The sequence below is a fragment of the Pseudorasbora parva genome, chromosome 2 (genome assembly GCF_024679245.1).
Source record: "Pseudorasbora parva isolate DD20220531a chromosome 2, ASM2467924v1, whole genome shotgun sequence".
NCBI lineage: Eukaryota > Metazoa > Chordata > Actinopteri > Cypriniformes > Gobionidae > Pseudorasbora > Pseudorasbora parva.
This window is the reverse complement of record NC_090173.1, coordinates 15884640-15900619: the sequence shown is the minus strand read 5'-3', so window position 1 is coordinate 15900619 and position 15980 is coordinate 15884640. Positions and strand designations below refer to the sequence as shown.

Below are 15980 nucleotides of genomic sequence, written 5' to 3'. Positions count from 1 at the left end.
ATCAGCAAAAAATTAAGATTCTACATGATTAATAGATTAAGTAATCATTAAATTGATATTAGTTAAATGTGTCATAATGTATTAATTCCTTAAAGGAGTACTTCAGTGCTGGGAAGATGAATCTGTATATAAACTGGGTCATCAATGTAGTAGAAATGTGAAATTATTTTTGAATTTGGTGCCTTCTAGACTGAGAAAAGACAGAAAATGTATTTTTGTCTCAAGGGGATGAAAGACTACATTTCCCAGAATGCTTCGCTGCCCTGTGAGGTCATTCCCAAAGTCACCAACTTGATTACTGTGACTGAGTTGGAGAAGACACTACAATTAAAAACTGAACATGTCTGTTCAATAAAATGAGTGAGTCACCGCGTGAGTATCACAGCACTGAGCACTAACTGCAGGAGTCAGATTAATGAGCTGATGAGCTCTCGTGATGAGAGCCGAGGTAATCGCGACTATACACTCGCGGCATACATTTTCAACGCGAGTTCAATCTGGCGCGTTTCAGTTCACGACTTTGCAAGCTCAACCTTCATAGAAATTAATTTGAGAAGTTAAAAGACTTACATTGCTCACCAAAGCTCCGTTTAAATGAGTGCCTGCAGCTGCGAGCTGAGCTCTGAGTGTGATCTCCATCCCCCATGAGCAGGTTCAAAACATGCGGAAATGGCTCCCTCTGCTGGCTGTAGTCTTTAGCCTTTGAGCAAACATTCCTCCTGTGATGCAAATATCGTCAATTTGCGTCATAGGAGGAATTTTTCCAGAAATAAAATGCATAAATCTCTTGTCTCAGGGGGATATGAGGGGGAAAGCACAATCATTTGAATTATTCCAGGGTTTCTACTGATACAAAGCCATATGCTAATCGCTGAAGTAACCATTTAATAACATATTATATTAACTAATAATGTAAATTAATGTGTTAATTACTACAAGGGGTCAAAGCCATGCATTTAACTTCCAGTTGTCTGCTTTAATAAATCATTAGCTAATGATTTTTAATAAATCATTAGCTAATGATTTATAAAGGTGACATTATATTATGACTTTACTTATTGGGGCACATGACTATCAATTAGCTAATAAATGGGTTAGTTCACCATTAGTAATACATTGACTCATGATTATCTCTGCATTAGTTAAGCATGAATTAATGCATACAGGGAGTGCAGAATTATTAGGCAAGTTGTATTTTTGAGGATTAATTTTATTATTGAACAACAACCATGTTCTCAATGAACACAAAAAACTCATTAATATCAAAGCTGAATATTTTTGGAAGTTTTAGTTTTTAGTTTTAGCTATTTTAGGGGGATATCTGTGTGTGCAGGTGACTATTACTGTGCATAATTATTAGGCAAATTAACAAAAAACAAATTTATACCCATTTCAATTATTTATTTTTTACCAGTGAAACCAATATAACATCTCAACATTCACAAATATACATTTCTGACATTCAAAAACCAAACAAAAACAAATCAGTGACCAATATAGCCACCTTTCTTTGCAAGGCCACTCAAAAGCCTGTCATCCATGGATTCTGTCAGTGTTTTGATCTGTACACCATCAACATTGCGTGCAGCAGCAACCACAGCCTCCCAGACACTGTTCAGAGAGGTGTACTGTTTTCCCTCCTTGTAAACCGCACATTTGATGATGGACCACAGGTTCTCAATGGGGCTCAGATCAGGTGAACAAGGAGGCCATATCATTAGATTTTCTTCTTTTATACCCTTTCTTGCCAGCCACGCTGTGGAGTACTTGGACGCGTGTGATGGAGCATTGTCCTGCATGAAAATCATGTTTTTCTTGAAGGATGCAGACTTCTTCCTGTACCACTGCTTGAAGAAGGTGTCTTCCAGAAACTGGCAGTTGGACTGGTAGTTGAGCTTGACTCCATCCTCAACCCGAAAAGGCCCCACAAGCTCATCTTTGATGATACCAGCCCAAACCAGTACTCCACCTCCACCTTGCTGGCGTCTGAGTCGGACTGGAGCTCTCTGCCCTTTACCAATCCAGCCATGGGCCCATCAAGACTCACTTCATCAGTCCATAAAACCTTAGAAAAATCAGTCTTGAGATATTTCTTGGCCCAGTCTTGACGTTTCAGCTTGTGTGTCTTGTTCAGTGTTGGTCGACTTTCTGCCTTTCTTACCTTGGCCATGTCTCTGAGTATTGCACACCTTGTGCTTTTGGGCACTCCAGTGATGTTGCAGCTCTGAAATATGGCCAAACTGGTGGCAAGTGGCATCTTGGCAGCTGCACGCTTGACTTTTCTCAGTTCACCGGCAGTTATTTTGTGCCTTGGTTTTTCCACACGCTTCTTGCGACCCTGTTGACTATTTTGAATGAAACGCTTGATTGTTCGATGATCACGCTTCAGAAGCTTGGCTATTTTAAGACTGCTGCATCCCTCTGCAATATATCTCACTATTTTTGACTTTTCTGAGCCTGTCAAGTCCTTCTTTTGACCCATTTTGCCAAAGGAAAGGAAGTTGCCTAATAATTATGCACACCTGATATAGGGTGTTGATGTCATTAGACCACACCCCTTCTCATTACAGAGATGCACATCACCTAATATGCTTAATTGGTAGTAGGCTTTCCAGCCTATACAGCTTGGAGTAAGACAACATGCATAACGAGGATGATGTGGTCAAAATACTCATTTGCCTAATAATTCTGCGCTCCCTGTATTAGTGCACCCTTATTGTAAAGTGTTACCAAAAAAACATAGAATATAGCACAATAATGTAATTATTCATTTATAGGCATAATAGCAGCATCATGTGCATACATGCAGTTATAAAAGTCCTTACAAAGTCAAAGTTAAAGTCAAAGTACCTTTATTGTCCCACAAAAGGAAATTGGATTTGCAGCAAATGCTCCACATAAACACATAAACATACAACAACACTCATCAACAAAGATCAACCAGCAGAGAAGGAATTCACAATAACGCCCAATGTACATAATGTGCAAATAAATAAATAAATAAATAAAATACAGAACACGATCAAGTGCAAAATGCAACTTGTACAAGTTATAACAAAGTACTAAGTACCATTAAGGGGCCTCACAGCTGATGGAATAAAATGTTTGCATCCTCTTTGTTCTGCAGCTAGGAACTCGATAGCGCCGCTCAGAGGGCAAAAGCTCAAACTCTGTTCTTAGGGGATGATCCTGTGAATGAGCTATGGCTCTAACTTTCCTCTGGACCTGTTTTATATATTACTCCACAGGTTGAGCCTGACTTGGAAATCTTGGAAATCTTGCTCGCCACTTTGACCAGACTACCAAGTCAGGGAGAGGCTTCCAAACCAAGTAGCTATACAAAAAGATAAAACCGATTCAATAAAAGTACGATAAATCAGAGTCATCATTTCTGAAGAAACATTAAAAGTGTTCATTTTCCTATAAGTACAGTCTTTGTTGGATTTTCTTTGAGACAGCATCAACCAAAGGTTCAAAGCACAGTTTGTTGTCTAAAATGACTCCAAGATATTTGTATGTCTCCACAAGCTCAATGTCCTTTACCAGTCTTATAACTGGTCAAATCTGAAAGTCACAGAAAGGAAATATCAGTATTGTCTACTTTCTGTAGACAATATTCAATATCACTTAATATTACTATGAAATACTGGAGTAATGTCGTAAATGAGTCCTACCTGTCGCAACTGCCTTCTCTGCCTTATCTTATCATTATTATTTTTTTCATAGTTATCTCAATAATATCGACATTATTGAGTGCACTCATTGTATCTCACATTGCACCCCAATAATGAGCCGATGTACACACAACGCCTGTCCAAATTCACTCACTCCTTCAAGTGAACTGTATTAGTGGACTAAAGTAAGGAATAGGGATTGGGGGTTTAGGGGTTGATTTCGGGTTCAACCACAGACAATTAAACTAAGCGTCCATTAAAAAAATGAAAGAGAAACAAAGCCAAAAAGTGACACCAGACCTTTTACTGTGGTTCAAATAAAAATGCTGATCCCTTAAAAAAACATTTCATAAGAATTCTTATTCCTTCAAAAAGTTGCCTATAGTAGGAGATACAAAGACATTACTATTTAATACACAATTTCCCAAAAAAGCTCACCACTGTAATATCAGTCATCCAGCAAAATGTAGTTTAGGATTAAAAAATATGAAAAATTAGATGTGCCTGGAAAAAATATCTTGTTTCTCTTTTCTTCTCCTCATATAACTCGAATCCCATGCATAGGCTGTATAATTTTAACTAATTTCTCAATTTCTTTTAATTCCTTTGTGCAAATCGTTTTTGAAGGGAAAAACGGTGCACTGTGCATGGCTAAGCATTTTACCTCCTCTCAACGCTTCATACACCAGTCCAGTGGGTGGCGGTAAGGCACATACGTGTTTACCAACCACCATTAAACCTCGGATGAAGAAGAAGATTAGTTAGCATGGTCTCTGGTATGTCGTGAGACTGGCTTGCAAACTGTTAGAAATTTACTTTTGGTGTATAGAAAGATTTTTTTTTTTTTAATAAGGTCAATACATGCATGTAATATTAACATCCTCATAGACGTGACTGAGTTTTAAATCAAGCAGGAATATCTGGAGAAGTGTATCAACTGAACTGAGATCTGCTGCTGGGATGATGGTGTTTGTTAAAGAGGAGAGTGAGGAGGACATGCATGAATCCTGGGGAATAAAACACAAGGAACAAGGAGGTTGGTGACTATTCTTTATTCATCTTTAAAGACTGTAGTGGTAAATTAAGTCTTTAATTCCTTAATGTAAAGAAAATTACCATTAAAATCTCTTTAAAATATAGCATATACAAACATTAAAATGAAAAATAAGTCATGTTTATTAAAAAAAACATTAAATTGTATTATTTTTGTCCTAATAAGATGGAAAATAGCGATAGATAGATAGATAGATAGATAGATAGATAGATAGATAGATAGATAGATAGATAGATAGATAGATAGATATTGTCATTGTTAAAAGGAACAACGAAACACGTTTAGTAGCTCTTCAGAATTAGCAGGAACAATAAACAATGTAAACAGTGTATATAATAACAGACAATTAAAATATATAAACACTGTAAATGAGAATAAAGAAATATATTGAAACAAATAAACATAAACAAACAAGGCATGTAAACAATATGACTAGGATATTCATAGATTGAAAAAAAAAGAAAAAAGATAGACACAATGGACATAAATAAGGAGGTAGTGCAGAGTGAAATAATAGTGCAACATATTTATATAGTGGCTGGAAATGTAATGTTATTGTAATGTAATTGCACTTCCTTTAAAGGTAGGGTAGGTAGGAATGATCTAAACACTTTTGTCCAAATTTGTTTAAACTTTCTTTATATGTCAATACATATTTAAAATGTAAGTATTCTGAAAAAGAGTATAAATATCAAGTGACTCCAGACTTTTTAATCTGCAATAAACACCGCTCATTATTTTCGTTCGGGACGAAACAAATGATTGGCTTGGGCGACTGTCACTCTCTCTCGCTACCATGGCAACCACCGTTTTCGCTACAAGTTCTGCCCACACATGCGCGCACTCCTAGGAAGAGCAAAAGCATTGAAAATGCATGGTCCCGGGTTTTGCAGTCAGCGAAGGCAAACAATGCAAAAAAAGAAAGACAGTTGTCCTACATGTAAAGGCAATGCACAAAAAGTCTTTGGATAAACAGAGGAATCAAACGTGAGTAAATATCAGCATGGCTTTCAAACGATGGTGAGAACTAGGGGTGCACCGATCCGATATTAGGATCGGATATCGGCCGCGATACTGACGACAAAGCTGGATCGGGGATCAGAAAAATTAACAGATCCACAGGCCGATCCTGGTGTTTTTTTGTTGTTTTTTTTAATCGCAGCAGAACCCTACGGCATTCGTCAGCTTCACGTGTGTCGCGTGCTCGAAGCAACATGGAGCGAGCCAGAGAGTCGGATGTGTAGAGATATTTTATGCTTGCCACCCCAACTAGTTCATCTGTCGGCAATAATACTACCAATTTAATCCAGAAACACCATGTTAAGGAGCACGCTGCATTCCTGCAGCTCAGTAAAACTAAAGGAGTGGACAATATAGCCCAGCAGCTAACTTTGCAGGATGCAAAGAACTAATTTAGTGTAAGTGGTGACTGATAGTGGATAATGCTAATGTAATGAACTGAGAGTAACAACGCGCTGTTGACGCTCGCGCATCTTGAGGAGAAATCAAAAAAAGCCCCACTCACACATAGTAATTGCGGTAAACATTAAAAATGTGAAGTTTTTATCTTTATAACATATGATACAGTTAAACAACTTCACTCAACCAAATGTGCTGTTTCCCTGAATACCATCACGATTGAAAATGTCACTGATTTCCTATGACAGCTCCATAAGCAATCATTAACATTAATTACTTACATTTTAGATGCAATATTGAGTCTTTTTGTTCTATTTCAGCTGCGAAAATAGTTCCAAACAAAGATTCCAAGCAACAAAGTTCCAAAAAGCAGAACCATAACATGTCTCACGTGTTCGGAATGATTCAGTGGTTGAATCAAAGATTCAATAACCTGTTCGTAAACAAGGGGGTAATCTAGCGCTCGGAAAGCGTTCCACCCCTAGGGGCTGCCATTGCTAACCAAGCCATCACCTGCTGTTAGCATCCCATTGACTCCCATTCATTTTTGAGTCACTTTGACAGTGAATAACTTTACATCTGAGGCGTTTAAAGACTCAATTTGCCCGTTGTTTATTTATAAAGAAACACGACAATGCATAAAAGGCTCCGTTACCTAGTATCTTACACTATCGCCCTGTAGAAGCTGTTTTTGTAAAAATAGGCTAACGATTGCGTCATAACCAACGCGACTCTGTCGCACAGTTGAGAAATTACCGTATAGACCTGAGGAGACGCTCGCAGGCAATCTTTTACTGTCTTTGAGACAGTCGGGGGGACGTGGAGACAAAGTCTGATAAAGTCAAGGGGGAAGAATGGGGAGAAGCCCATAGTGAGCCAAAAGCAACGGGAGAAAATATTTAAACAACGTGATTCAGCTTTCACTTTCCACAACTACTAGAAGACCTACAGCTGTCAGACAGGAGGCTCACGTCACATCTACGTCGTCAAGCTCAGTCTGAGCCTGCGCAGTTCGCTCAGTCATCAGGAAGTGAGCGCCCCTAGGTTGACTTCACTTAACGCCGTAGAAGGCAATGGGATCGCTCCGTCCATTTCTTTTACTGTCTATGTTCGTAAACGACTGTCTCATTCTTAAAGGAATCAGTCGTTTGAATTAATGACTCAATGACTCACTCATTAAGACTCACCTACTGGTGGTTTAGTTTCCTATATTTTTCAACATTTATTTCGTTTATTCATAAATACAAATCTCATAACATCATTTAATGCAGTAGTAATTTTTCTGGGTACATAATTTAATTTGATTGGTAACATCCCTATAGTGTCTTATTTAAATTTAATGTATAGATCAAATTTAAGAATATAATATAAAACCTGAAGCATAGCTTATATTTAATAAGATTAGGGGAAAATGCCCTTTATAAAGGTAAAATATCACTAATATGCAGATTTAAAATATGTCAAAGCTGATTGAACACTGAGAACATTGCTTCAGAATAAGTTATATTTACAACACACACACACACACACACACACACACACACACACACACACACACACACACACACACACACACACACACACACACAAATCTAACTTTTTTCCCGGACAAGCACGACAAATGAATGACCATTTTACTTATCCGAAGGACAGACATGAGCATGCTTAATGTCGAGCCCTAAATTATATTTTAGATTTGAATGCACAATTGTTTTTTAAATAAATAAGAATTCAACAATTTGCATACATCTGTTATTTTGTCTTATTATCTTTATTTAGTAAAGTCTGGTGCCTTTAGTCTCTTCAAGGAAGGCAGTTTATTATTAATTTAACAATAGTATCGGATCAGTATCGGGTATCGACAGATACACAAAGCCCGGGCATCGGTATCGGTATCGGGACTGAAAAAGTCGGATCGGTGCACCCCTAGTGAGAACTGAGGGACCTAAATGGGCTGAAAAACGACTAATGGCTGGCTGTATTTCTGCTGGACAGGTACATTTTTGGTTTATGTTTTCATGAAGCATGTATCACTAGCACATGAAGCTGCCTAATATAGCTAACATAACTACTTAGCATAAAGGTACAATATTACACTTAGCCATTAGTAGAGATGATAAATACTCAATATGCTTAGTTCAAGTTGATCGCTGTCATGTTGAATTTCGCAAAATTTAACTTTAGATAACAAAATGCATGTGTAAAAGCTAGTACACCGCATCCAGGAACTTTTTTTTAGAACTAAGTTAGCTTTAGCTACTGCTAATCAACAATGCTTTCATCATGGAAACTCTTACATGCAAAACACAGTATATGTTATGAACCTTACACGAAATTCATCTTCATTACAATATAACTGATGTTATTGGAAAAACATGATGCTACCCGTTTTCTTTGCCTTATAAATATAACTAGCTCGTTACCAAATCAAACAAAAATATATTTTAAACTTTACCAGTATCGGTATTCTAGCTTGATAGTGAGTACTAAAAGACATCTTATTTGTTTATATTCATACTGATAAAGTTAGATGTTGTATTACATGTGATTCTGAAATGATGTCACTACATGCATACCGTCTGAGGTAAATAATGCGTCTTCCAGCTGATTGGTCGGTGAGGCGCGTTCATGTATTGAGGGGCGTGGCTTTGGGTAAGAGCCCGAAGGGAGAAGGTGGAGTGAATGGAATTAATGAGCTGTCTTTAAAACAGTCGTAAGAGGTCTGCAGACACTCAAATTTTATACATGTATTGATATATAAAGAACATTTAAACAAATTTGGAAAAAAAAAGTTTTTTAACCAACTCTTACCTACCCTACCTTTAAGTTAGGGGTTTATTGCACGAGTCCCAGGTATAAAGGGAGATTATGTATTTAAGCATTTAACTGCCTGGGAGGAAAGCTGTTTTTCAGTCTGTTTGTTTTGCATTGAATTAATCTGTACCTTCTCCCACAGGGTAAGTGAGAGAGCAGGTGATGTCCAGGATGAGTTGGGTCTTTTAAAATACAGTTGGCCTTTTTTTGAAGTTGAGCCGAGTAGATGCCAGTGAGTGTGGGAAGTGACATATAGTGATGATATGAGGTGAATAGTGATATAACGACCGATATTGATAATTTGTGTGTTTATTTGCCCAATAACCGATATAAAATAAAAAAAATGTATATACTGTTATACTTCTGTTTTTGACATGATTACACCACTGAAATGAACAAACTATTTTATTTATAAAAAGAACTCCCTCCTTGCATAGAAAACAAAACAAATCTTATTAATACAACAATAATGGAGGAGTCTAAAAGTGCAACAACAAAATTCTGCTCCAGAAGCCTGTTTCGTTGGTTTTCTTAAAGGGGGGGGTGAAACACTCAGTTTCAGTCAATCTCATGTCAATCTTGAGTACCTATAGAGTAGTATTGCATTCTTCATATCTCCAAAAAGTCTTTAGTTTTATTATATTTATAAAAGAAATATGGGCTGTACCGAGTCTTTCCGGAAAAAAACTGAGCGGCTGGAGGCGTATCGTGTGGGCGGAGCTAAAGAATCACGAGTGCGCAGCTACTGCACGAGAGCGTTAAGCGTGGAAAAGAAAACGTTACCCTAAAAAAACCATGGCTATCAATCAGATTCAACTAATACAGATATGATCCAGAATCGGATCCGGAGGCTGAAATAAATTGAACAGGAGAAGCAGCTACAGCAGGACGTCCGTCTCTGTGGTATGTACTGTATTTAGTGGCCTGTCAACATTTGCGTTTGTTTACTTGTGGATTATGAGGACATGTTTCGGTTTATGGACTATTGTATACGCCTCAACCTTAGCAATCGCAAGCAAAACAGTTTTGCACGTCAGACTACTAGTGTTACATAGAAAAACAATGGAGTAGCGCATTTGAATGTGCTTTGTGTGAACCTAGGTTTAAAGTTATGTTTGGGGTGGTTTTACAATAAACAAACAGACACCTATAGTGGTCAGCTAAAAAAAATGTATTTAAACACACACCATAGATCGCATGGCTCCATTGATAAATTAACTATACGATCGTGTTGTTTACTGATGTTTACTCACGCGACGATATCCAACTACACACAGACATTTGAAGCAGTTTTACTCACCGCCTGCTTCCAAAGCACGATCGTCAACCTTTATCGTCACCGCTCCATCAAAAACACACTTTTTTGGTGACATTGTTGATTTGGTGAAGTCCTGTGACAGCAGTGAATGCAGTGTTTATGGGCTTCGTGCGTTTGCTCTCTCGCTGACTCGCTCTGATCCAGTCGCTCGCGTGCACTCGCACCCTTCCGGGTGAAGAGCCCGTACGGCTCAAACAAGGACATTCCGACCCGTTCGCGTCAAGCGGACCCGTAGTCGAAAAAAACTCTCCGAAACTCGTGAGAAACCGGAAGGAGTATTTTTGACACAGAAATACTCTATCAAACCATCCATTTTTTGGAAACTTTGTCTATGTTTAGGATGGGAATCCAAGTCTTTAATAGTGCAAAAAGCTCAGTATGCATGAAACAGCATTTCACCCCCCCTTTAATGGCTCCGACTCTGAGAGAAAACTCTCTCACTGGGCACCCAAGAAGCTTTCTTGACAAGGGAGCAAGAATGGGGCACCGTTTCTCTTTATCTTTACACCATTAAAGTGGCTTGCTCATATGGGGGTAATATTGTTGCATTATTCCAAACAAATATATTGTTATCCACAAATAAATGTAAAGCAATTCACAAAAAATAAATAATTTCACAAATCAATAGAATGAGATCCACAAATATATGCGGGAGTTTCACAAAAGTAAATTAGATTCACAAATAAATACAATGACATTTGTGAGTAACAAAAAAATCCACACATGTCAAAAACACACAACTCTGCCTTGCATAAGTTGCATTCATTTGTGAATCGCTTCCTGTGCATTTGTTGATGGCTTCCTCTGCATTTGTGGATCTCGTCTTGCGCATTTGTGGATCGCAGCACAGCACGTGGATTTTGAAACATTTCTAGCGTCTAGACTCAAGATAATCCACAAATACATAGACTCCACCCACCGTCTACTTAAGCCAGTCAGATCACGGCCATATCGTGCTGACCAATCGTAGCACGTTTTCGCTCCAACCAATCACGTTTTGGCCAGTGCCGCTGAAAAACAGAGTTACGACCACTGATCTATATAAATCTATATAACTATAGCTCTCTCTATATATCTACAACTCTCTCTATATATATCCAACTCTATATATCTATATAACTCTATATATTTATAACTCACTCTATATATACAACTCTATATATCTATTTAATCAGATAACGGCCATATCGTGCTGACCAGAGCCAAGCTCTCATTTGTTCCAAACAACTCCGTCCTGTCAATATTTTTAAATAGGATATAGCAGGATAGACAAGCCTTTTCACTATAGGCTATTTGCAGCAACGTCTGGCAAATATTAACACAATATGTGAATTGACGTCGCCAAGGCTTTACAGTAGCATTTTATTCTGAGGAGAGATAAAGAAGAGAATCTTCATTTGGGTCACGAGAGTACAACATATGATTTTACAGTGTTGAGTGTTGTAGCCAATCACGTGCATTTCTATAGAAAATAAAAACCAATTAATTTACAGTGAATGAGAATCCTCTCAGTATCGATCAAAACAGTTTCATACAGTCTCAAAACACTGAATTAATTTTAGTGTAAGTTTTTGCAGGATTCGTCCCACTATCTTCAAATCCTCTCACATAACAGACAGCACAGACATGATTTAAATAAAGATTTATCGTGAAGTAGTCAGATATTTTTGTTTTTCATTTTTGTATTTCATTTTCATTTGTAATGTTCCCTAATTATATGTATTTAACATTCCAGTACAAAAAAGTAACAAAAAATATTACTTTAGTGGTATAAATCGGACTAACTACAAAAATTCACTCAAAATAAAATAAAAAAGGCTAATGAGCCTTTTAACACAAATAAGTGTTCCTCTTCCGCCATCTACTGGCTGTTTTATTTTTAATTTTAATGTTAAATTGTTAAATCCTAAATTGTTATTTTAACACTCGAAGCCTACACAACAGGTGAATATAAAGGAATTATGCTAGAATAGGGCTGTATATAATTTACCCAAGATAAGAGTTTTAAATGGTGGTTAAAAAAACAGGGAAACCAATTTATTCAACTCTACATTCAGGAGCTAGAGATGTTATTTCCTGAATGAATATAAACGCATTTGACAGAAAGATTTCAGAGAATCAAAAAACTGTTGAAATGACAGATAGCTTCTGGATATAATAGTTTTAGCAGTGATCTCACGTTAGAAACTGCAGTTAGAGTCTGACGATCTATTATATAACAATACATCAACATACTTCATAAAACACATCTTCTGTCAATATTCCTGAGAGGCCAATAATGCCATAAAATCTCAAAATATGCATTAATTTTTATTTCATCAATTTTCCAGCGAGGGCACTTGAGATCTTACACTGAAATCAATGGGGTTTATTGCTGGAATTATTTGTCGCTCGTGACACGCGCTCTGCATTCCTCAGTTCCTATGGAAGAGTCCTAATCACTGATCTATATGAGTTATATAGATATATAGAGTTGGATATATAGAGAGAGCTATAGTTATATAGATTTATATAGATCAGTGGTCGTAACTCTGTTTTTCAGCGGCACTGGCCAAAACGTGATTGGTTGGAGCGAAAACGTGCTACGATTGGTCAGCACGATATGGCCGTGATCTGACTGGCTTAAGTAGACGGTGGGTGGAGTCTATGTATTTGTGGATTATCTTGAGTCTAGACGCTAGAAATGTTTCAAAATCCACGTGCTGTGCTGCGATCCACAAATGCGCAAGACGAGATCCACAAATGCAGAGGAAGCCATCAACAAATGCACAGGAAGCGATTCACAAATGAATGCAACTTATGCAAGGCAGAGTTGTGTGTTTTTGACATTTGTGGATTTTTTTGTTACTCACAAATGTCATTGTATTTATTTGTGAATCTAATTTACTTTTGTGAAACTCCCGCATATATTTGTGGATCTCATTCTATTGATTTGTGAAATTATTTATTTTTTGTGAATCGCTTTACATTTATTTGTGGATAACAATATATTTGCTTGGAATAATGCAACAATATTACCCCCATATGCTCATCCTTCTATCAATCATTCTTTATAGGTACTGAAGCTCTCCTTTCAAGGCAACTTCAGAACTATCGCCAAGCATAGTGTCATACATCATGTCATATGTTTTTTTTCATTGTAGGCCTGATGAAAGTGAAAGACGAAAGACAAGATCTGAATGAAGTGGAGGAGAAACTTCAACCTCATGAATCTCATGACGTCACCGCTGGAGAAAAATCATTGAGTTGCTCCGAACCTGAAAACAGTTGCACCCAAAGCAGCATTCAGATAACAGAATTGAACCTGTTCACCTGTTCCCAGTGTGGAAAGACTTTCAAACAGAAAGGAAGGCTTAGGACTCATATGATGATAGTTCATACTGGAAAAATGCCTTTCACCTGCTCTCAGTGTGGAGACACTTTCACACGCAAAGTATGCCTTGAGAAGCATATGTTTATCCATACTGGGAAAAGGCCCTTCGTCTGTTCTCAGTGTGGAAGGAGTTTTGCACATAAAGGACACTTGAATGATCATTTGGTAATCCATGCTTCAGAAAAGCCCTTCACCTGCTCTCAGTGTGGAAAAACTTTTTCACGTAAAGGAAGCCTTAAGGTTCACATGTTAATTCATACTGGAGTCAAGCCTTATTCCTGCTCTCAGTGTGGCAAGAGTTTTATACAGAAAAGACAACTTGATGATCATTTGCTAATTCACACTTCAGAAAAGCCTTTCCCCTGCTCTCAGTGTGGACACTCTTTCAGACATAAAGCAAGCCTTAAGACTCACATGTTAATCCATGCTGGAATAAAGTCTTTTGTCTGCTCTCACTGTGGAAAGAGTTTTACACAGAAAGGACACCTTAAAGATCATTTGCTAATTCACACTTCAGAAAAGCCATTCACCTGCTCTCAGTGTGGACACTCTTTCAGGTATAAAGGAGGCCTTAAGACTCACATGTTTATCCATGCTAGAATAAAGCCTTTCGTCTGCTCTCACTGTGGAAGGAGTTTTACACAGAAACAATCTCTTAAGGACCATATGTTAATTCACACTTCAGAAAAGCCATTCACCTGCTCTCAGTGTGGAAACTCTTTCAGACATAAAGGAAGCCTTAAGACTCACATGTTAATTCATTCTTGAAAAAAAGCCATTTACCAGCTCTCAGTGTGGAAAGACATGAAATCACTCCGAAGCGTTGCCTTGCGCAAGTCTCAAAGCTCACCTACACTATTCTCACTCTGCAATTTAGAGGTACAGTAAGCAAATTCTGAGAATTTCACAGTTGAAAGTGGATCAGACCACAACACACTTGTAGCCAATCAGCAGTAAGGGATGTGTCCACTAATGATGGCGGAGGAGAGAGGGTGACCAAGAGGGAGATTTGAAGAAAGACTGTAGAGAGAGAGATGGCTGAGTTAATTGTATTTCAATGTATCATCATCTGTATTTTAGATCAAAATGTATGCAGGGTTGAGGAGTGACACTAAAAAATGAATCATGGGTCTTGTAATTTTCACAAAAAAAGATATTAAGGTAATTAAAAATAGTGTGTATTTTTTCTTAAGAAAATTGTGGTTCAATGTTGTAAATAAATAAAACCAAGAGATACACTTTCCTAATTTTTTTAAGGAAATGTAAGCATTTTTGAGGTTTGAATTAAGAACTGATTAAGCTGATAAAATTAAGGAAAATAAGATTACTTGTTTATTTTAAGAGAATTAGCTCACTTATGCAGTTTTATTAGAGACACCATTGTTACTTCCCATGCAGCATGCTTTGCATATGGCTGGAAGTCCTTCTCAAAAAATTAGCATATTGTGATAAAAGTTCATTATTTTCCATAATGTAATGATTAAAATGAAACTTTCATATATTTTAGATTCATTGCACACCAACTGAAATATTTCAGGTCTTTTATTGTTTTAATACTGATGATTTTGGCATACAGCTCATGAAAAAACAAAATTCTCAAAAGATTAGCATATCATGAAAAGGTTCTCTAAACGAGCAATTAACCTAATCATCTGAATCAACTAATTAACTCTAACACCTGCAAAAGATTCCTGAGGCTTTTAAAAACTCCCAGCCTAGTTCATTACTCAAAACCGCAGTCATGGGTAAGACTGCCGACCTGACTGCTGTCCAGAAGGCCTTCATTGACACCCTCAAGCGAGAGGGTGAGACACAGAAAGAAATTTCTGAACGAATAGGCTGTTCCCAGAGTGCTGTATCAAGGCACCTCAGTGGGAAGGAAAAACTGTGGCCAAAAACGCTGCACGAGAAGAGGTGACCGGACCCTGAGGGAAGTTTGTGGAGAAGGACCGATTCCAGACCTTGGGGGACCTGCGGAAGCAGTGGACTGAGTCTGGAGTATAAACATCCAGAGCCACCGTGCACAGGCGTGTGCAGGAAATGCGCTACAGGTGCCGCATTCCCCAGGTCAAGCCACTTTTGGGCTACAGAGATGCAGCACTGGACTGTTGCTCAGTGGTCCAAAGTACTTTTTTCGGATGAAAGCAAATTTTGCATGTCATTCGGAAACCAAGGTGCCAGAGTCTGGAGGAAGAGTGGGAAGAAGGAAATGCCAAAATGCCTGAAGTCCAGTGTCATGTGCCCACAATTAGTGATGGTCTGTGTTTTATCAAGGGCAGGGTCAATGCAGCCAGCTATCAGGAGATTTTGGAGCACTTCATGCTTCCA

The 15980-nt window shown here is 37.9% G+C and overlaps 1 protein-coding gene across 2 annotated transcripts; it reads left to right on the top strand.

Annotated features, from left to right (window-relative positions):
• Positions 1–4426: 4426 nt before the first annotated feature.
• Positions 4427–15172, top strand: LOC137092764 (gastrula zinc finger protein XlCGF57.1-like). 2 transcript variants are annotated; one of them, XM_067457209.1, is made up of 3 exons: positions 4427–4710; positions 9104–9229; positions 13423–15172. In XM_067457209.1, exon 3 carries the CDS (start codon positions 13428–13430, stop codon positions 14418–14420), a length of 993 nt encoding a protein of 330 aa, XP_067313310.1. In that variant the 5' UTR covers positions 4427–4710; positions 9104–9229; positions 13423–13427; the 3' UTR covers positions 14421–15172. The 2 variants fall into 2 exon arrangements, with proteins under 2 accessions (XP_067313310.1, XP_067313302.1); XM_067457201.1 differs by lacking the exon at positions 9104–9229.
• Positions 15173–15980: the final 808 nt, after the last annotated feature.